This window comes from Paramormyrops kingsleyae, chromosome 16, assembly GCF_048594095.1.
Source record: "Paramormyrops kingsleyae isolate MSU_618 chromosome 16, PKINGS_0.4, whole genome shotgun sequence".
Taxonomy (NCBI): Eukaryota; Metazoa; Chordata; class Actinopteri; order Osteoglossiformes; family Mormyridae; genus Paramormyrops; species Paramormyrops kingsleyae.
Window position 1 is genome coordinate 10,038,416 of NC_132812.1, and position 20,503 is coordinate 10,058,918.

The 20,503-nt window shown below is 43.3% G+C and overlaps 2 protein-coding genes across 14 annotated transcripts; both read right to left on the minus strand.

The window, feature by feature from the left end:
• Positions 1-534: 534 nt before the first annotated feature.
• LOC111851724 (RNA-binding protein 44-like) lies at positions 535-11,007 on the minus strand. Of its 3 annotated transcripts, none has more exons than XM_072700808.1 (20): positions 10,548-11,007; positions 10,281-10,437; positions 9,566-9,620; positions 9,084-9,190; positions 8,846-8,920; positions 8,708-8,756; positions 7,986-8,107; positions 7,209-7,318; positions 6,288-6,887; positions 4,474-4,535; positions 4,084-4,224; positions 3,816-3,981; positions 3,520-3,551; positions 3,353-3,422; positions 3,174-3,306; positions 2,945-3,028; positions 2,787-2,857; positions 2,610-2,680; positions 1,413-1,605; positions 535-1,216 (listed from the first exon to the last, which is right to left on the minus strand). In XM_072700808.1, the coding sequence occupies exons 1-20, from the start codon at positions 10,551-10,553 to the stop codon at positions 938-940; spliced, it is 2,583 nt and encodes an 860-aa protein (XP_072556909.1). In that variant the 5' UTR covers positions 10,554-11,007; the 3' UTR covers positions 535-937. The 3 variants fall into 3 exon arrangements, with proteins under 3 accessions (XP_072556909.1, XP_023682655.2, XP_072556908.1); XM_023826887.2 differs by having other exon boundaries at positions 535-1,290; positions 3,174-3,276; positions 10,548-10,974; XM_072700807.1 differs by having other exon boundaries at positions 535-1,290; positions 10,548-10,974.
• A 754-nt stretch (positions 11,008-11,761) lies between these two features.
• On the minus strand, positions 11,762-20,495 carry LOC111851728 (RNA-binding protein 44). Of its 11 annotated transcripts, none has more exons than XM_023826903.2 (16): positions 20,301-20,495; positions 19,966-20,017; positions 19,731-19,858; positions 18,443-19,560; positions 17,885-17,946; positions 17,325-17,477; positions 17,062-17,227; positions 15,279-15,310; positions 15,037-15,112; positions 14,852-14,963; positions 14,587-14,688; positions 14,433-14,506; positions 14,253-14,326; positions 13,255-13,483; positions 12,326-12,603; positions 11,762-12,096 (listed from the first exon to the last, which is right to left on the minus strand). In XM_023826903.2, the coding sequence occupies exons 2-16, from the start codon at positions 19,983-19,985 to the stop codon at positions 12,057-12,059; spliced, it is 2,664 nt and encodes an 887-aa protein (XP_023682671.2). In that variant the 5' UTR covers positions 19,986-20,017; positions 20,301-20,495; the 3' UTR covers positions 11,762-12,056. The 11 variants fall into 11 exon arrangements, with proteins under 11 accessions (XP_023682671.2, XP_023682670.2, XP_023682672.2 ...); XM_023826902.2 differs by having other exon boundaries at positions 14,852-14,966; XM_023826904.2 differs by having other exon boundaries at positions 14,620-14,688; positions 14,852-14,966; positions 15,037-15,115.
• Positions 20,496-20,503: the final 8 nt, after the last annotated feature.

Below are 20,503 nucleotides of genomic sequence, written 5' to 3' on the forward strand. Positions count from 1 at the left end.
CTATATGCGATGCAGGTAGCTGACTAGGGCGCCAACTTATGCGAGAGCACTGACTTACCTGCCTATTTCACTTCGCCTTGGACGGGGGGTGCTACATCGTCTAAGACCGGTATTGTTTATTAATAATGCTGACATTGCTTTGAAATGAAATTAGATGGGCAATAAGCGAGAGAATGGCTGTTGTGATGCGATGGCCAGCTTTACCACCAGGGGGCGATCAGCACCCCGCACGCTAACCGTGACCATGGTCATAAGGTGCGAGAACAAGGCAGGGATAGTGACCCGTAAATTCCCCCAACCAGGGGAGCAGCAGACGACCTCCACAAGACTTAAAGCCCATGATAGAAAGAAGGTTTTCCATGCCCATGAATGATGAATCTCAAAAAATTATTCAAGTCAATCAAGTTAAAATGCTTCTTTTCTGCTGACCTGATCCCGGAAGATCTTCAGATGCAGGCCATGCTTTTCAAATGGCATCAGTACAATACAGTATGACAGGGACAAAATAATTTGTACATGCAGAAAAACGTTTCTTAGTGGTTTATTTAAGTAATGCCAAATGTAACAAGTTTTGGGGATTTTAAGAACAATGTCAAATAAAGAACCATGATGTGAACACTGAGCACCCCAAATTCCAGGGAGGAAAAAAAATTCCACTTACTAAAACAAAGAAAATAAGAGAAATATGCATTATCGGTTAACAGACTGTTCAAAGTAAATGACCATTTTCTTTAAACGCAACACTTACAGCATTCCAGCTGGTTCATTCCATTTAGGATCATTTCTACACAAAAAAAAGATTAAGCAAGTTGAAAACAGAAATGACTCCTGTGCTGATGCCCTATGGTATGAATCAGTGCACTTCCCGCTTATGATGGTATACAGGCAACATATCAGATTATCAATAATGTTTGACTGAGCCTCTGTGCAAGTCAGGTCAGGAGGAACTAAAATTATTAGTTACTGCCAGATATACATTTGACTTCTCTACCTTTACAGATGCAATCACACTTGCAAACTGACCTCTTCTGAGGGTGCAGCTTTCAGCAGGCTGGATGTCATCTCCACGATGGTCTCCTGTGGCAAGTCGCCGAGGAAGCCGCTGCGTCCTGCCAGCAGCTTCAGGAGAGCATCCATGATGCTCCTCTGGGCCACTCCCGGGTGTTGCAGTGACAGCTGCGCCATGAGGGCGCCGAAGCCGTCCGCGATGGTGCGTCTGGGCACAAAGACGCCGGATGATGTGGGTGATTCCAGGACATTCACAAGCTTCTCCAGGGGCTGTGGAAGACCCTGAAGCACAGCAGGCTTTTCAAGGCAACTAGCAATGCCTGAAGACACTCCATAGACCAAGGACTTTCAATGGGGTCAAAATGAATGGCACTTGTACACACACACACACACACTTTACTCACCTTAGCCATAACAGCAGGTGTGTCGCATACAGATCTGCAGGACTTTGAACTGCATGCTTGTTTCTGCAGGCCTATCCCTGTACCATCGGGGATCTGCTTGCCCTCGATGGGTTGTCCCTTAACCACATGACTGTTCAGGTCTTCGACTGCTCTTTCAGGAGCACTGGGAGCCAGGACTGATACAGTGGCCGTCCTTACAGAAGGTACATGCATACATTTCGTTAAGCAATTACCAAGAATAGAACAGGCACTGTTCACTTTAAATCTGTGGTCTTCTTTGCAGTGCTCTAGATTGTAACCAAAATGGTCGCATAGGCAACCTTTTTTTGAAAGTGTGGGATTTAAAATTAAACTTGGTCGCATCTGTGCTAGTGTATGAAAATCGTTAGGTTGTTTTGCTACTGCACAGGCAGTAGTTCCCTAACCCTCACTAACTGAAGGGGGAATATCAAGTCTTGAGTCATTGTCAGTCTTTCATCAATACAGAAACCAGGATATGCAAATTAGGACAACTATTGCAAGGTAATTGATTGATGACTGAATCAACTGCCGGTGTAACCAACTGGGAAAGCTGGTAGAACCAGTGCTACCTCTGGAAAAGAGTCTGAAGCCATGCTCTGGGTTCTGAAATTCACAGAAATGTAAGTTTCATCTGCAGATTACGGTTGTATTGGCTTCCTATGCCCCCTGAAAGCCGAGCATACGGTCTAAAAATAATTCTGAACTGTGGTAACGCAACACCTCAGAAGCTGCGTGATCCACTGCTGCAGTTTAGTTTTTATCTAGCGCTTCCCTGCAGGCAACATGTCACAATGTAAGCGCCGGGAGCGCAGACAAACGCGCAGGAAGCCAGGGATCGAGGAACATGGGGTTTTATCAAAGGAAAGGCAGGCAATAACAGAATGACAATATAATGACCAGACTAGGGAAACGAACGGAAACGCGGACTAAATACAATGAACTAATGACAACAATTAGAAACAGCCGTAAAACACTGGGAATCCACACAGGGTTAACGAGGGGGCGTGGCACACAGGAGGAGCGGACGATTGGGGCGTGACAACAGTTCTCACACTCTCTGTACAACCGACCTAAACTCATTTTGCACAACGGGTTTGTTTTGTCAAATACTGTAAAGTGACCATGAGCTCTGGAAAGGCGCTATATAAATGAAACATTATCATTATTAAACTGTACCTGACATTCTTGAAGAAAATTGCTGTTTTAACACCGGATGGCTGATATTTTCCAAACTGGTCAACATTATTCTAGAAAAAGATAAATTCACATGGTAATGCTGTCACCTGCAGGTTACATGTTTTAAAATCTTTTGCATTTCAGTATTTTATTAGAAATGTATTGGTTCCACATCACCTCAGTTGAGTCATTAGGGAGGTCTTTGACACCCAGGAAGTACTGATCCATTTTCTCCTCATGAAAAAATCCTAGAAGTGAATAAGGGACCAAATGATATGTCTGTTGACATGCACAGTGTGTCATCTGAGGGCTGCGTGATGTTCTGCTCGTGTTACCTTCCCCCTGGACCTCACTATCCTTTGCAGCTGCTGAGCTGTGGCTCTTCTCTCCCTCCTGTCTGGATTGATTTGTGCTAGATTCTTTACACAAAAGATTCTAGTCAAAGACGACCAAATAATAGGACTATCAGACTTTATATGGTATTTCTGTATATCAGAATAGAATATATAATCTAAAGAATGACTGCAGCATCCACACACATCATCATTTTGGAAACCTTGTTACCTGGTTCTGGTGCACCTGTGGTCCTAATCGGCAAAGCAAGATTCTTCCCAAATAGGTTACTATCTTGATGGGTGAATGCCTCCGTTTTTTCATTTAGTCCTTCCTGCCAGAAAGAGAGCGAGAGCACAGAAGACTGTACTCACATTGGACTGTACCGTCTCTAAGCGAGGATGCCTTACCTTCAGGGAGGTGTTGATCCTGCACTCAAGACCCCCAGAGCTTTCAGTCAACATGGACTCTTCACAGAAGCTGGTAAGAACAAAGCACTTGGTCAGGAATAGGAGGTAGGGGATTTGGTAGTATAACCATTCTCCCATAATAAGCAGCGCTGAACAAAAATCCATACCATGATTCGTTTTCAGGAACAGACTTGATTCCCTAGGACAAAATACAAGCAGGTATAAACATCACATATTCAACAACTCACACTTGCTCCAGAACGTGGATAATAATTTCATTGTTAAAATGACATCCATCACTATTCTCCAGCAGATCCTGTTTACTTTCTTATTTTCTCTTAAGCTGCTGTGGCTCCTGTCTGTTCCTCATTCATGCCAACATTTAACAGATGGGCATTGTGTCTGTGATGGTCAGATAGACACAGCTGGTTTCTACTGACAAGAGTCTGCAGCTACAGCTCACCTCCGTGGGGATATAGCACCCCTCAGAGGCGATCTTCTGACAGTCCACGGACAAAGGGCGGAGTTGGTCCAGGGGCACTCCAGATAGGATGTTCTTCCTCATTTCTTGGTAGTTGTCCGCTAGGATCTGAAGAACTTCAATCATGCTCTCCGGCATAACATTTTTTCTAAAAAGGTGATGAAATTTACACTGATACAGAGACCCAGAAAGACAAAGCGAAGAAAAAGACATCAACACATTCCTATTAAACTTGCAAGCCAAACCTCACCCCAGAAGAAAGCGGCTGCCTTCCAGTGAAGTGCAATAGCGCCCCCAGCAGTACTGCTGACACATTGCATGCTGTAGGGCCAAGAGGCTCAGTTCGGCCTGCACTGCCCTCTGGTGGCTACTACGCTCCTTCCCTTCGAAGCTGACAGAAAAGAACAGGTATGCATCAAGCCACTGAATGTGGGTTCACACACAAAGAGGCAATCAAAAGTGACTAACATTTCCAAGAAAAGACTTAAAAATGTCTAGAACAGTATTTCCCAATTCAGTTCTCGGGCACCTACGGAAAGTTCACGACAGCTGGGAGGGAGCAAAAATGTGGACTGGCTGTGGGTCCCTGAGGACCGGATTGGGAAACTGGACTAGAATATTGTGTGAGAAAGCACTTTACCTTTTCAATTTATCTTTCAGTGTCCCCACTTCTGCTTCAACAAGCTTTAATCTGATGAATTCCTAATTAAACAAATTAGGAAACAACAAAAGCAGACAAGGAACCAACAAATTAGCAATTGAATAGATGATAAATACACTGTATAATAAGGCAGCTGCTACCACTCAGCTGCGGGCCTTAAGCGAAACTGTCTCACCATTCTGAAGATCTGGCTACAGCTAGGAGTAGTATCAGTAACCAGTGTTGGGAGTAACGCATTACAAAAGTAACGGATTACTGTAATGCATTGCTTTTTGCTGTAACGAGGTAATGTAAGGCATTACAGAAAAAAAATTGGTAATATTTTACTCGGTATAAATGTCAGTAACGTGCATTACAATGCATTTTTAACCCGGAATGAAGTGATGGTTTTTTCTTCTTCATACAAATTCGCCAAAATCACCGAGAGATCAGCAGAGGAGAAATGTCCGTGCAAAACGTTTCACTTCTTGTAGTCAGACAGAACAGAGAGATGAGTGAACCTGCAACTGATCTAACGTCGGATAGTAAAACTGAATCAAATTGACAGAAAACAGCTGGGTTGCATATGTGGTTAATAAGGCGGCGTGGCACATAAGAGGATCGGACAGGCAGGTCATGACAATTACACTCATATTACCCAAAATATTAAAGAAGAAATATTAGATGTTATAAATATATTGTTATTATTGTACATTTAATTACGAAGAGGAAAGATGCTTTCGATGCGTAGCGATGTATCATTTTCATTGTCTCGATCAACTTTTTAATCAATAGACAAAAAAAACCGCGATAGAGTGAAGCCGCGAAAGTCGAAGCGCGAAGTGGCGAGGGACGACTGTAAAGCCATAGAAATGCTAATTTTGTATCCCGTCATATCTTTAGACATTACAATACAGTTCAATTAATGTTAATATGACTAGGCCTAAAGATACAGTATTTCTATCACAATTTGCCAGACTTTGACCTTTTGTCTGTCGTTGTGATGATTGTTCCTTGTATTGCGCCATGAGCCATCGCTGTGGCTATTATATTCTACTGTTTTTAACCTATAGCTCAGTTAGATACTGTATCACATCACCTTCCACTGGCTGTGTAATGAGCTAATTGTGCGTCATGAGCAAGATGAGCATAGATTTCCAAATCCATATTTCCAGTTATTTTGGTGAGAAAAACTTAAAAGTAATGCAATAGTAGTGTAATGCCTTACATTTTAAATACAGGAATATTGTAATGTAACAAATTACTTTGAAATTATAGTAACAAGTAATAAATAGTGCATTAGAGTTTTGAAGTAACTTGCCCAACACTGTCAGTAACTCAGAGAAGGGAAGCATCACCTGGAACATGCTTGACAGGAACTATACAGCATTGTGGCCAAATCCAGTCCTTGGGAACCAACAGCCAGTCCACGTTTTTGCTCTCTCCGTGCTCCCTGCCAGACGGTCCACGTTTTTGCATGTTGACTGCCTGTGGGTCCCCAAGGACTGGACTGGGAAACACTGCTATAGACTTAAAAAAACGTCACTGTGATAATGGTAAACGCCATCAATGCTTTGACCATGACGCCCATACGTTGGCCTGAGATCAGGGTAAGACAAACCATCACAAGCCGGTCACAAATCGTCAGTGTGATCTAAGATGTGAAAAGGCAGCCTCACCAAGTAGAATCTGTCCAAAACTTTGCAGAGGAATAATATGGTTGGGCAGCAGTACATAAACTTCCATGCATGACAAGTATCTGTGTAATAATAAACAATCTAGTGATGCTCTGAATACTGAATTAAAAGAGTAACCTGTTTGAAATAGTCCAGGTCAGCCATATAGACATCTGTGATGGTGGATTTCTCAGCTGTAGACACTGCCAGCGTCTGGACATCCTGGTCCATTGTGGAGAGGTCTGTGCTGACAACGGCATCGCACAGTACAATCTGGCGTTCCAGGCTGCAGATTTTCTTCACTCTCGTACTCTGCCTGTCACTTGATGACATGACATTGCCCCTGAGGTCACCATTAATTCCTTCAGACTGGTTCATTGCCACCTTGCCATCCACAGCCTGGAATCGCTGGGATGTTACAGGCCCGCTGCTTCTTGCCTTGTCCTGGACAGTCCAGGGAAAACAACCTTCACATGCAGACTGACTGGCTCCTTCTGTAAATTTTTGACCGAATCCAGCCTCTTCCACCGCACCAAAATCAGGATCTTGCAGATGCATCAGGTCTTCCATGTTCTCAGGATGACCTTTCTGCTCCGGGATCCACTGGAACACCTCCGCAGCACCATGAGCAAAAGACTGCTCTTTAATAACACCGGGATACTGCTTTTTTGGGTCATTTCCACTTTGGACAGTTCCTCGATGCTCAACATCCATCCACTTAGTAGAACTGTAGTCACACTACAAATCACCAGAAAGACACTTATCAGAACAGATGCAGTAAACCAACTAGAACCGATTGGCTTAAGGATAGTTAACTGAATATCACTATACCGCATGAATCTGCAGCAAAAGTCATCGCTATTGAAATCTCCTCTACTGATATTTCCCCTTTGATTCCAGCACATGGGAGACGCTTACCTGATCAGATGGCTGCAGAGTCTGAGACCTAGGAACCTTTTGTCGCACTGGATGAGTTTTTATAATGTGACAGCTCTTACAAGCGTACTGACAGCTATCCCACTGAGCTACAATGCAGTCCGCAGACAGGGGAGTACTGACTTGCTGACTGGTGGCCTTTCCTGCTCCATTCATCACGCTCTCATCCGAGCCGCAGAGATTTAGCTCCTTTTCAAAGGCGTTTGGAAGTAGGACCAGCTTCTTTTCTTCCACTGTTGGAAATGACAATACATCTTTATACCAAGCTTATGAGCAGCCATCGTTGAAATTCAGTATTACAGCACTTTGTTACTTCTGAAATGTTCACGGGCAGGAAGAAGCTTGATAATTATTGAGCGTAGCTGATACATTCACTTCAGTGTTTAAAAGTTAATTTATTGTGAACTAGGTACCCACTTAAATATTAAGTTAGGAGTCATATTCAGAGATGCCATTTACAGATACAGACACTCCCCAGCTTACAATGGTTCGTGTCATGATGGGTATGATTTTTCAATTAATTACTTGAGAGATCCAGCACTTTATTATAAAACAGGCGTTGTGTTAATGATTTTGCCTGACTGTAGGCTAATGTAAGTGTTCTAAGCATGATTAAGGTAGGCCAGGCTAAGCTGTTTGTTAGGTTAGTTTTACTGTATTAAAATGCATTTTCGCCTTACGATAAACCTTTCAGAAAGTAACCATCATAACCTGGGGAGCGTCTGTCCTCAAAAATTACAAAGACAATAAACTGCAGCATTTCAAATAAATGAGAAACCGTACTTCTCAAACATTTTACAGATTGGCTCTCTTTTGAGTATCTTTTACAGATGGACATAATCACACTTTTTCCGATCAAACGTCTTTGCCGAGTTAATGATCTGAGAGGAGGACACACACCTGACAGAAAAGCCTCCTGCGGACCCGCCCTGGCATTGCAGGACTGACTGCACATCCTGGCAGCAGAGGAAGCACTTGGTGTATAGCACCAGCAGCACTGAGAAGATCTGCAGTGAGAAGATCTAAAGGAGGGGGAGGAAACAGGCGGTGAAATGACGGCAGCCACTGGCCACTGCATGTTATCAGAGGCATACCATGTACAGCCAGTATCCTTTACTCACAAAATATGACCACAAATGAGGTGAGGTAAGGAGCTTGCAGTGATTACAGTGTGTAAGGAGCATGCACTGATTACAGTGCGTTGCTGCACCCACCGCATGACAAACCACCTCAGGGATGAGGACGATACCTCAGCACCATACTAGTCCAAATGGACCAGTGTGAGGTTTTTTTTTCCCGGCGGCTGGAGCGCCAATCCTGCCACCAAGCCCAAGTTTACCCTGCAAGCTGGACGACCTCCTTACAGGGCTGGATGTAGATGTAACCCTAACGTCATACCCAGGATTAAGCAATGGCAGGCTTAGGGCCCAAGAGTGTTAAATCACTCCGGTATTCATGGGATTTGAACCAGCAACCTTCTGATTGCTGGCACAGATCCCTAGCCTCAGAGCCACCACTTCCTTTTAGCCACAAAGATTTTTGTTATATTGGTTGAAAAAAGAAAACATTCTGGAAACAGTACAAAAACAAACATCTTTGGGGAAAAATGGATGAATATGTACTCAGGCAAGGCTGGAGTTTCTTCTGCTCTGTGCACTCCTCTGATTTCCTCTGCAAGGCGCAGAAACAGGTTATTCTTACCATGTGTAATATGCATATTATGGCTATTGTATAAAAATGCTATTGGGGCCAAAACTCACCTTTTATATAGACTACATCTCCCGTTACACCAAGCGCTGGGTGTTTCTGAAGAAAAACACGTAGACCTCCTTCCTCTGCAGGAATAAATCATTGGCGAGGTGGACCATTATGATAAACATGTTTAACTGGTAAAAAATTAGATTGCCTGTCTGTTCCAACGAACACAATATAAAGACAAACCCGACAAAATAAATTAATAGGCAAAACACTAAGCAGAAGAAAACCTATGGCTGTTACCCTTTATGAGGTGTCGGTCTTCAACTGGAAGAGACAAGTACCAGTTCAGCAATTTCTGGTCAATCATTTCCAGCATTATTGGACCTTTTATCAAGTCATAGAGAGACCTGAAAAAGATGTTGATGCATCATACAGTGCAGCACAACTTCTCACTCACCATAGAAGAAACTGTAAAATAACAGTTGCCACCCGGTCGATCACCATTGACAGGCTGATCTCTAAAACATTCCCAGTCGATTGTTACTGTACCGTCACCTTCACAAAGAGCAAATTAACTCCTAGGGTGGACCTCCGCTGGCTGGAAAATATACCATCATGACTCAATATCCCACCAGATTATTTTCTTTATAGTAGCTATCGCTGTAAAAACTGCTGGATACCACTGCTCTATAATTACAGGATGGATCCTAACATAAAAAAGTGGGGTTGAGGTTCATGATACACCTCAGGCAAAAAGGCTTGTGAAAGATGAACAGAGTTACCTGTGGATGAGAAACACCTTGGCTTCATTAGTAGATTGGGTTGCTTTGGGAAAAGCTGAAATATAGCAGAAGTTTATTTTCTCCAAATATATATATCCTTTAAAAACCATATGAAATCTAAGGTAAATTACAATAAATTACATGTTTTATATGCACATTACACAGGCCCTTCAGTCACTGTATGCCATCAATGAGGTCACCATACTGTACTTGGATGTTGCTTTAAATATACCTTAAAATGTCAGATTATATTATATATATTATATACATACACACACGCGCACACACACAGTCAAAGGCAGCTCTTTTCTGTTAATTCACCAGGGGCCGTATCAGAATGTAGGATTTCTTGCTTAGCCAGATAATTTAAACTGGGGTGTCTTAAGTTATCTTTATCTTCGTTCACTCACATTTACCATACTCCCTTAAATCCGACAAATTATCCGGCTAAGCAAGAAAGCAGGTGTTCTGTCGGAAAAATACTACCTATCGAGACGTGCTATCGAGCCTTTCTGCGCATGTGCAGTTCCACCGTTTTGGGATTAGGGTTAAGTTTTAGGGGTTAGGGTTAAGGTAAGGGTTTTAGGGGGGTTAGGGTTAGGGTAAGAGTTAGGGTTAGGGCTATCTATTAGCACTACGGTAGCATTTTTCGACATGGCAGCATATATCGACAGAACACCGGCTTCGTGATACAGGCCCCAAACGAGTTCCTTACCAGGAAAGCCTCTCCACGCTGCCACTGTCTGATTCACGTGGACGGACGGGGGCCACTGCAGAGCTCCAGCAGCGTGTCTGGACATCTCGGCGCCGTTCTCCAAATGAAGGGGCAATGTGGTCAGAAAAGGGATGTTATAATACGGATGCCACATGTTCTGGAAAAGTAAGGAGTCACACACAATATTGCGCACAACTATATATATATCGGCTAACTTTATAGCAACAATGTTTCTCAGAGCAAGATGAAATGCTGAAGGTTACAAACAGCCATAATCCGTCGTAGAAATGAATCCGCACAGCTTCACGGGCCCTCTGATCAACAGGTAGAAGACCTCCGCGGTTTAATTGGCGCGATCCTGAACGTAGTTATAGCGCCAACGTGCCACGCAACCACGTAATTTCACGCCAGCCCTGTGGTGGCGCTGTACAGCAAAGCTGCTCTTAAAATGGTATGGATGTTACAAAAATAATACAAATTTTACTAAGACTAACTGTGCATTAGGCTACTTACAATACGCAAGGCAATTATATTATTTGTAACAAAAACTTAAATAAGATACGAAAAAGAATCAATTAAACAAGAACTATAAATATTGCTTCGGAAACTGAACTTGAAATAAAATGAAAACAAATGTCAAATACTTCCCGTTGCCGGTTTTACTGCATATTATTGGGTGTGTTCGACTTGGGCTTAGGTCTGTCTGCAGCTGACGTGACGTGGAGCGTCCAGGGGTGGAGTATAAACTGACTGCAGCCAAGTCGGACAACTTCTACTCCTCGTAGTGTGCGAGATGGCAGCACTGCCAGAAGGGTGTACATAAAACTAACCAAATACCACCTGCATGCACATTACTTCTTTTACAATCTGAACATAATGATGTCGTATATTTTAGGGCAGGGGTCCCCAACTACTTTTTCTCCAAAGGTGAAGTTCCATCAGCAACACAAAGCCATGGTCCACTGCATCAGTAAAAAACTGCCGGCCGTGGGCATCCCCCAACTACAATTTGTCTATCGGGGGAGACGACGTACGGCACGGTCTGGAATCCGGGGGTGACCACTGTTTTAAGGCAACATTAATAATTATGCGACAAATAGGAATGATCATATGTGAAAACCTTTTTATATGCTCCTGATCTGTTAAATTTAGTAGAATTTTAGCTCGTTAGCATTGTTATTCAACATCGGACCTACAATGATGCTATATCAGTTTCCTTCGGGTGGTGGCGCAGTTGGTCTGCTGCTGTGTATACTTTGCATATTCACCTCCCGTAGTTCAATCATTTGCGGTTTATGTAATTGATAACTTTAAATTCCTCTTACGGACTGACATCCTATTCAAGGTAACTGGAACTTACCCAGTGGACTACATGACCAGTTATGAAAAACAAGTGAAAATGTAATAATACAGATTAATGTGTACTGATATGTCCACATTGTTATACACATTGTCTGTACTGAAAGGAACTTCTTGCAGTGTACAGATTTTGACTTTTATTGACGTTTACAGCTTTTTCTTATTCAACATGTAACATTTTCAGTATCTTAACAAAACCAGAAACCTTGTCATCTATATAAACTAATCCAGTTTTCCAGACCTTATTTTAATGTGACAAAACAAGAAAAAAAGATACAGATAGTACTAAAATCAACAGTTGTGACTTATTAAATAAATGCAAAAGATTAATCCTAAACATTTAAACTCTGGCTTTAAGAACAGTATTATAATTAACAATACACCAAAATACAATAAGCATTAAAAATGCTTTGTATTTTAATTTCCATTTATGTTATTGGCATCTTCTTTTTGGAACCTGAAAGGACAAAAATATTTTTGACTACAGTGATATAGAGACATGCTCCCTAGGAAATGTCTGTTCTTAATAAAATATAAGTATGTTACTAAATAGCAAACAGGTTGTTAGTAGGAGAACAATATGACTGCTGGGAATACTGCATATGTGATAGACTGACCTGAGGGATATTTCACTACACACATGTACAGTGTACGGTTCTAAGTCAATCTGAGTGCTGAAAATTAACCTTTCTTTGATGGCCAGAGGAGGGTGCTTTAGAAGAGCTGATGTCATCTCCACGACAGCCTTTAAGGGTAGGCCACTGAGGAAGCCCTGGTGATTCGCTTGTAGCTCTAGTAGGCTGTCCACGATTCTTTGCCGGCTCGCTTCAGGGTGTCGCTCCGAAAGTTTGGCCATTATGGTGTCGAAGCTGCTCGTGGTGGTGCGCTGCTGATGCGTGAGTGTTTCTGGAGACGTGGCTGATTCCTTGATATTCATCAGCTTCTCCAAACCACACTGGACATGCTGTGAATGACATGCTGTGAATGACAGCCTTTACACCAGCGTTACCCCAGCCTATCCAGCAGCCTTTACACCAGCGTTACCCCAGCCTATCCAGCAGCCTTTACACCAGCGTTACCCCAGCCTATCCAGCAGCCTTTACACCAGCGTTACACCCACCTATCCAGCAGTCATACAGCAGCCTTTACACCAGCGTTACCCCAGCCTATCCAGCAGCCTTTACACCAGCGTTACCCCAGCCTATCCAGCAGCCTTTACACTAGCCTATCCAGCAGCCTTTACACCAGTCTATCCAGCAGCCTTTACACCAGTGTTACACCCACTTATCCAGCAGCCATACAGCAGCATTTACACCAGTCTACACAGCATCTGTACACCAGCCCATGCAGCAGCCTTTTGGGCAGATGTTGCAGACTTTCTGTCAGCCTTTATGTCACCCATTGCTCCAGCTTTTACACCAATTTGCACCAGACTTTACACCAACCGTATACCAGAGGTCTAGTGAAAGTCTGCAATCCTGAAAGGTTATGCAAATGTACCATCCAAAGCACAGATGGAATACAATCAGAAAGAAGGAGCTCGTTCTGTTTTCATTAAACATATGGTGATGATCCAGTAAAAGCTGAAGATCAGTTGCAGAAGGGATTTACCCACCTTGATGATAGGTACTCTATCCTTTGAGGCCTGTGTGTTACAGACAGACCTCACTTTGTCATTCTGGCAGGAATGTGACTTGGAGAACTGCCCCTTGTGGACTGATGCAGCTGAAAGCATTGTGCCTAGGTGCTCCACCTTGATTGTGTACCCCTGGATGGTGTGACCGTTCAGGTCCTTGATCGCTCTGTTGGCACTCCTGAGACAACCAACTGTCACAACGGCCGCCCTAGGCAAGGTCCAGAACACATTAATACTCATGCACTGTGCCATCCACCACTTCTCTGACGACATTTTACTGCTTATTAGGAGAAGTGCTTCCATGAACTCAAAAAGAAAGTAACCAAAAAATGCAGACAGATGCATGGCAACTTTGAGATTTCCTATGTCTGCAGAGCTCTAAGGAACAAGCCATATATGTTCTGACCTATGGCTTCATCTGAAGGTCAATTTTCACTTTGAAAACAAATGGGTGTCGGTGAACATGGAAAGTAGGGCTGCTGGATTATGGCAATTTTTAAATTATTTTGGTCAATACTGAAATTACAATTAGTTAACACAACTCTAAATATCATTCATGTATTGAATTCTTTAAAAACTTACTTTTTTAACAGTGGATTTCCTTGAAATCTAAATATAGTTCAACTAAGAAAGAAATAAAAAGGGGCTGGAAAGGGGTGCGGTGGATTTATAACACCAGACGGGAGCATCATTGCAAAATGAAATGCGGCATAATAATTGTTTTATCTTGATTATTTTGTTTTGATAATAATTGGAAGCCAAAATCGTAACTGAAATTAAATTTCAATTAACCTCCCAGCCTGCAAGCTTGTGATGCTTTAAAAAAAGGCTAAACCCACAATTCCTGTTGAACAGGGCTTTTCACACTTTAGTGGTAGGGGGTCCCTAGCTCTGCTCTGTTTTCATTTGGTGGCCTCTGATGTATGAGAGGTTCCAAACCTCAACTGTAGAATAGTTAGCCTATAGAACGACTGTACCTCAGTTTGCTCCTGAACGGTGCCATCTGGACATTAGATACCTGATACTTTCTAAACCAGACTGTCACGTCCTCCTGCAGAGAATATGAAATATTCACTGTGATGCTGCTACCTCAAGCTTAGATGGGTTCTCCTGGCTCCTACATGAACCTAAAAGGACATGCATCATCCCTATATTACCTCAGTTACATTACTAGGGAGTTCCGAGACATACAGGAGGACATCCTCATCAGTTTCCGTCTTATCACAACATCCTGGAAGTGAATACGAGAGCAAATTAAAAGCTCTTTAGTCACATTTACAGTGTGGTCAGAGATGCACTGCGGTATTTTACCCATCGTATCTTCTTCGGGGATCTTAAGATCACCGTCATCCACTTTTTGGTGAGCCTCCATCCTGATGCTTTCAAGGTCCTCTTCTGCATCGTACCAAGCCTCTGCACAAAACCAGCCAACTTACAGACCCATTCGAGAGCAAATATCCCCAGCAGAAGCTGTATACTCTACTGCAACTCAGTATTGCCATAATAATATGCTACTTAGAAAAAGACTTCCTTTTTACGTTAAATACGAGCAAGATCCAGTTGCAAACCTTCTTACCTAGAGGGGGTCCATGTGTGACCCCACCCTGCACAATGCATGCAGTCGACCCTTCAAACTGGTTATTACCTGGCTCTGTATTTATCTCTGCTGGCCTTTCCTTTGGAACTTGCTGCTAGATGCAAAACAAGCAAAAACAATCAGACTGTCAAAGTGTTCTTCTGCAGGAGAATAATGTGTCATACCTGGAGGGCTGGAGTGTCCCTTCTGCCTGTGCAGGAGTCACTGTGTACAGTCAGCTGGGAATTCTGCGACTGAACGCTGCTGCAGAAAGCAAAGGACTGCATTAGGTAGGTCAGATGGGGCTGGATTCCAGAGTAGGTATTGTGCAGTGCAGAAAGCTGGCAAGGGAATAGCGCAAGTCTGTCAAAGTGAGGTGGAGGTGACCTTCACATCACAGAGAGCAAAGAGTGCGAGGTGTCCATACCCCTGTCTGTCTTCTAACACAATCTTGGCTATCTAGAAAAATAAGACATAAGCAGAGCGGAGCATCATAATACACTCCCCATAAATGAGGTTTAAGACACAGGATATGTGTTTACTTGGAATGATGCTTTGTTCACAAGTCAACCAACATAAATGACGTATCTACAAAAACCCAGGAAATGTCTCTCTTGGTGAAGAGACAGGGTTGACTGGTCGAGAAGCATTCATTTTGTTCTGAAACGTTCCTTAATGGCTATTAAGGAACATGCGATGTGTTCATGTTCTCCCCGTTTTGCTCCCCGGTTATGCTGGACTGTTCATGTTTTGCTCCCTGGTTATGCTGGACTGTTCATGTTCTCCCCATTTTGCTCCCCGGTTATGCTGGACTGTTCATGTTCTCCCCGTTTTGCTCCCCGGTTATGCTGGACTGTTCATGTTCTCCCCGTTTTGCTCCCCGGTTATGCTGGACTGTTCATGTTTTGCTCCCTGGTTATGCTGGACTGTTCATGTTCTCCCCATTTTGCTCCCTGGTTATGCTGGACTGTTCATGCTCTCCCCATTCTGCTCCCTGGTTATGCTGGACTGTTCATGTTCTCCCCGGTTATGCTGGACTGTTCATGTTCTCCCCGTTTTGCTCCCCGGTTATGTTGGACTGTTCATGTTTTGCTCCCTGGTTATGCTGGACTGTTCTCCCCATTTTGCTCCCTGGTTATGCTGGACTGTTCATGTTCTCCCCGTTTTGCTCCCCGGTTATGCTGGACTGTTCATGTTTTGCTCCCTGGTTATGCTGGACTGTTCATGTTCTCCCCATTTTGCTCCCTGGTTATGCTGGACTGTTCATGCTCTCCCCATTCTGCTCCCTGGTTATGCTGGACTGTTCATGTTCTCCCCATTTTGCTCCCTGGTTATGCTGGACTGTTCATTTTGAATTAGAATTTGGTGACCAGTGGTCATTGTTAACACACCACAGCACAGCACACAGTGCGCAACAACGAAATTTGTCCTCTGCATTTGACCCACAGAAATACCAGTTCATTCAAGTTCAAATCCACCAGTTCAAATACCAGTCATTTTGCTCCCTGGTTATGCTGGACTGTTCATTTTGAATTAGAATTTGGTGATCAGTGATCATTGTTAACACACCACAGCACAGCACACAGTGCGCAACAACGAAATGTGTCCTCTGCATTTGACCCATATGTGACTTTCGTGACATAGCAGGGGGCAGCTAATTCAGCGCCCGGGGAGCAGTGCTTGGGGACGGTACCTTGCTCAGGGTACCTCAGTGGTGACTGGCTGGTGGGGGATTCGAACCTGCAATCTTTCGATTATAAGTGCGCTTCCCTAACCATCAAGCCACCACTGCACTCCCCATTCTGCTCCCTGGTTATGCTGGACTGTTCATGTTCTCCCCATTTTGCTCCCTGGTTATGCTGGACTTTTCATGCTCTCCCCGTTTTGCTCAGAATTCCTCTGACTACCATGGTTTCCTCACTCAGTCCAAAAACATGCAATTAGGTGAACTGGTATTTCTAAACATACTCAGTGATTCTGTGTTTGTGTCTGTGTGTGTCTCTGACCAGTCTATCCAAGCTGTTCCCCTTGTTCCCCCTGCTGCCTGGGATACCTACAGGACAAGCAGTTAGAAGATGGATGGATGTATGGATAGGAAATATTTTAATATTCCACTTAAGGGTTTTTAAGGCTGTTCCATACTTGTTGTGATATGATATTAGAGGAAAATTAAGTAGCAACAGATTTCTGAGCCTGGAGCTACCGCTCACCTCTGCTGGGATGTAGCGCCCCTTAGAGGCGATCCTCCGGCAGTCCACAGAGAGGGGGCGGAGCTGGTCCACAGGCACGCCAGAAAGGACCTTCCTCCTCATTTCTTGGTAGTCATTTTCTAGGTTCTGGAGAACTTGCATCAAGCTCTCTGGGATTTCTCTTTTCCTAAAAGGGTAACACATTTCACATCCATTACAAGTCAGATTTAGTTAAATGAAACCAAACCAACACATTCCCATTGAACCTGCGAGCTGAACCTCACCCCAGCAGGAGGAGGCTGCCTTCAGGCGAAGTGCAATAGCGCCTCCAGCAGTGTTGCTGGCACATTGCATGCTGTAGAGCCAAGAGGCGCAGCTCAGCATGCAGTGCTCTCTGGGCAGCGCCACAGCACAAACGATGCTCATCCCAAGCAGGGCTTTAAGAAAGGAGAATATTCAGAAGCCATATTAAGTGGTTCCACAGCTACATGCTGGAGGCAGCTGTGTTTCTCACAAAAATGAAACGATTCCATAATGAAAAACTTTCAGTCACTTAGCCTATGCCCTTCAGTCAGGGTCAAACACTCACAGGACACTCACATACTCACAGCACTTCACATCTACAGTAAACATGATCTAGACCGAGGAGGAAAACAGGACTACCCAGGGAAATTCCATAGGAATACAAAAAAAACATGTTCATAAAAACTGAGCTTTAACCCACAACTCTAGACACGGCTGGTGACTCACTGAGCCTGTACATCACCAAGAGTCACTCAATGATCTGAACAACAAAGCTGCCAAATGACTGCTAATTTACAAATGTTGAATAAATCCAGATTACCTTGCTAAATTCTCTTTCAGTTGCTTCAGTTCTGCTTGTGCCAGTCTTAATTTGTTAAATTCCTGCAAAAAAAGACAGTTGCTCTTTGTATTATTTAAAAATAATTTAAATTAAACACAAAGTTGTATCCTACTCCCACAGAGGAGCCCTCCCCGCACACATAACATTCTGCAGCAAAAATCAGATATACGTAGCCCCCAATCAGGTATACGTAGCCCCCAATCAGGTATACGTAGCCCCCAATCAGGTATATGTAGCCCCCAATCAGATATACGTAGCCCCCAATCAGATATACGTAGCCCCCAGCTGAGCTCCTGTTAAAGCACAATCCTTTTTGAATGGCTGATTATGCACTGCCAAGGCTACATAAAATAGCTGGGATCTGCCAACTGGTCTCTCCAGAACACCTGTTAGGACCCTGCAGGTCCTTTAAGAGAGTATCCTTTCAGTGAGGTCTAGTGCTCTCTATTCACATTAATAAGCAAATAAATCAGCTTTGTGGTTTCTACATAATGAGTACAAGTAATTTCCTTAGTTTTTCCAAATGAATTAAATTACCTCTGTGATGTAATCTAGATCTTTCATGTAGACATCAGTGTTTACAAACTTCTCAGCTGTGGGGACTGGCAGCTTCTGGATGTCCTGGTCTCGTTTGGAGCCAAGTAAGAAGGGGTCTGTATTGAGAGCAATATCACACTGTGTACCTTTGGGTTCCGTGCTGGTGGACCTGCTCACCATGAAGCTGACAGTGAAATCCTGACCAGCATCCCCTGACTGACTCTCTGTGACCCTGGCGCACAAAGCCAGACATCGCTCACATGAAATGAGTTCACTGCTGCCCTCCTCTTCCAGTGCAGATAGAAAAGAATCTTCACATATAGATGGGTTGGGTTTTTCTGTACAGTTCTTACGTAGATCACTCTCCTCTTCATGTGAGCAGCTTGACTGCTGCAACTTGTCTTGATCTTGCATTAGTGTATGAATGTTGTCTTTACGATCACCTTTTCTGACAAGTCCACATGGATGAAACATTGTAGCACTCAATCCCTGAAGAGTGGGATCCTCTTCACATACACTGTGATACTCAAAGCTGCTTTGGTGACAACTCCAATCATCTTCTCTATCCAAAAGATCACTCTTTGTACAGAACGCAGAATCATTTTCATCTGAAACACCCGCAGGAGTACAAAAACAACTATTCTCCGCCAATGCAACATCCAGAAACTCACTACCTAGTGCCATTACTTGTTCAGACTTGGATATGCAGTCAAATCCTGTGCTGTTGGAACTGCAAGATTCTGGAAGGCTCTCCAACTCCAGCCCAATTACCTCTGCAGTTTTCTCATGCGACACACTGTGGTGCTTCTCAGCACACACCTCCAGCTCCAAATCAAAGGACAAGTTTGTCTGGACAGCAAGGTCTTTGTAAACTGAGGTACTCTTAATGTGAAACTTCTCATTTTTCTGCTGATGTATCTGCTGAGATCCTAGTGCTCCTCGCTGCAAAGTGGGAGCTTCTGCAACATGAATGCTGCTGCAGGCTGACTCGAAACCATCCTGCAGGTCACTCACATGGTCCTCCAACTGGTCCTCATAGACCTGTCCTCTTCTGAAGTCACCAGGGACACCCAATCTGTGCCTGTTGGCATTAAAGAGATCCAGCTCCTCCGTGCAGGCTACATTATTTAAAAAAAAAAACACAAAAAGTGTTTTAGAAGGTATATTATACATTCTAATGATTGTAGTGCAATGTTATTGTACAGTTTGATATTGATTTTGCATCTAGTCTTTGTGTTTTACTCATGTTTTTGTTATTTCAGCAATTCATATTATAAAAATAACATACCTGACTGGCACATTGTTTTTTGAGGCTTTAAAATAGTTATCTTACAGTTCCGGCACCTCTCTGTATTAATGGGACATCTGGTCCCACATTTTTGGCAGTAAAACATATGGTAAAAAGTGGTTTTTGACCTTACAGAGGAAGGAAGAAATATGCATGAGGCATAAAAATGCACATTTCATAAAAAATTCAATTAAAACATAAAATTATTAGATTATATATGATGTTCAAAATGTACTTGTTACTCCTTGAGGTCATCGTTCCCTAGGCTTCCCACTATCTCTTTTGCGCTTTAAAACAAGAACGATACTTAAGAGTACTTAAAGAATATTTTCTGCAAAATAAAACCAAATATATGTATGCATTTATTTATTATTTTTCCAAGATTATGGCTACAGCCTCAAGGCCTGCAAGACCAGGCGGCAGCAGAGGCTGCCGTTTTACTACAACCTGACCCAATGCTTCAATTAGTACATATAAATGAACATACTTAATTTTAGCGAAACATAAAGCAGCGGGCAATCCGATTACCGATAAAGCTTAACCATAAAAACCTAACCATTACGACTGTACCTGTCTAATTCAATTCTGATTCTAATTCGTTAATGGCGGTTTTCCGCTTCAAGTTAAGATGAAGATGCACGGTTAAAAACGGTCATGTGGGTGTCGGTCGCCCAGCAATGCCCAGCGTAGCTCCCCCTGTCGGGGATCGTGGTCTCTACAGTCTTGGCCCGTCTCCCCTGTGACGCTGAGCGCAGCTCCCCCTGTCGGGGATC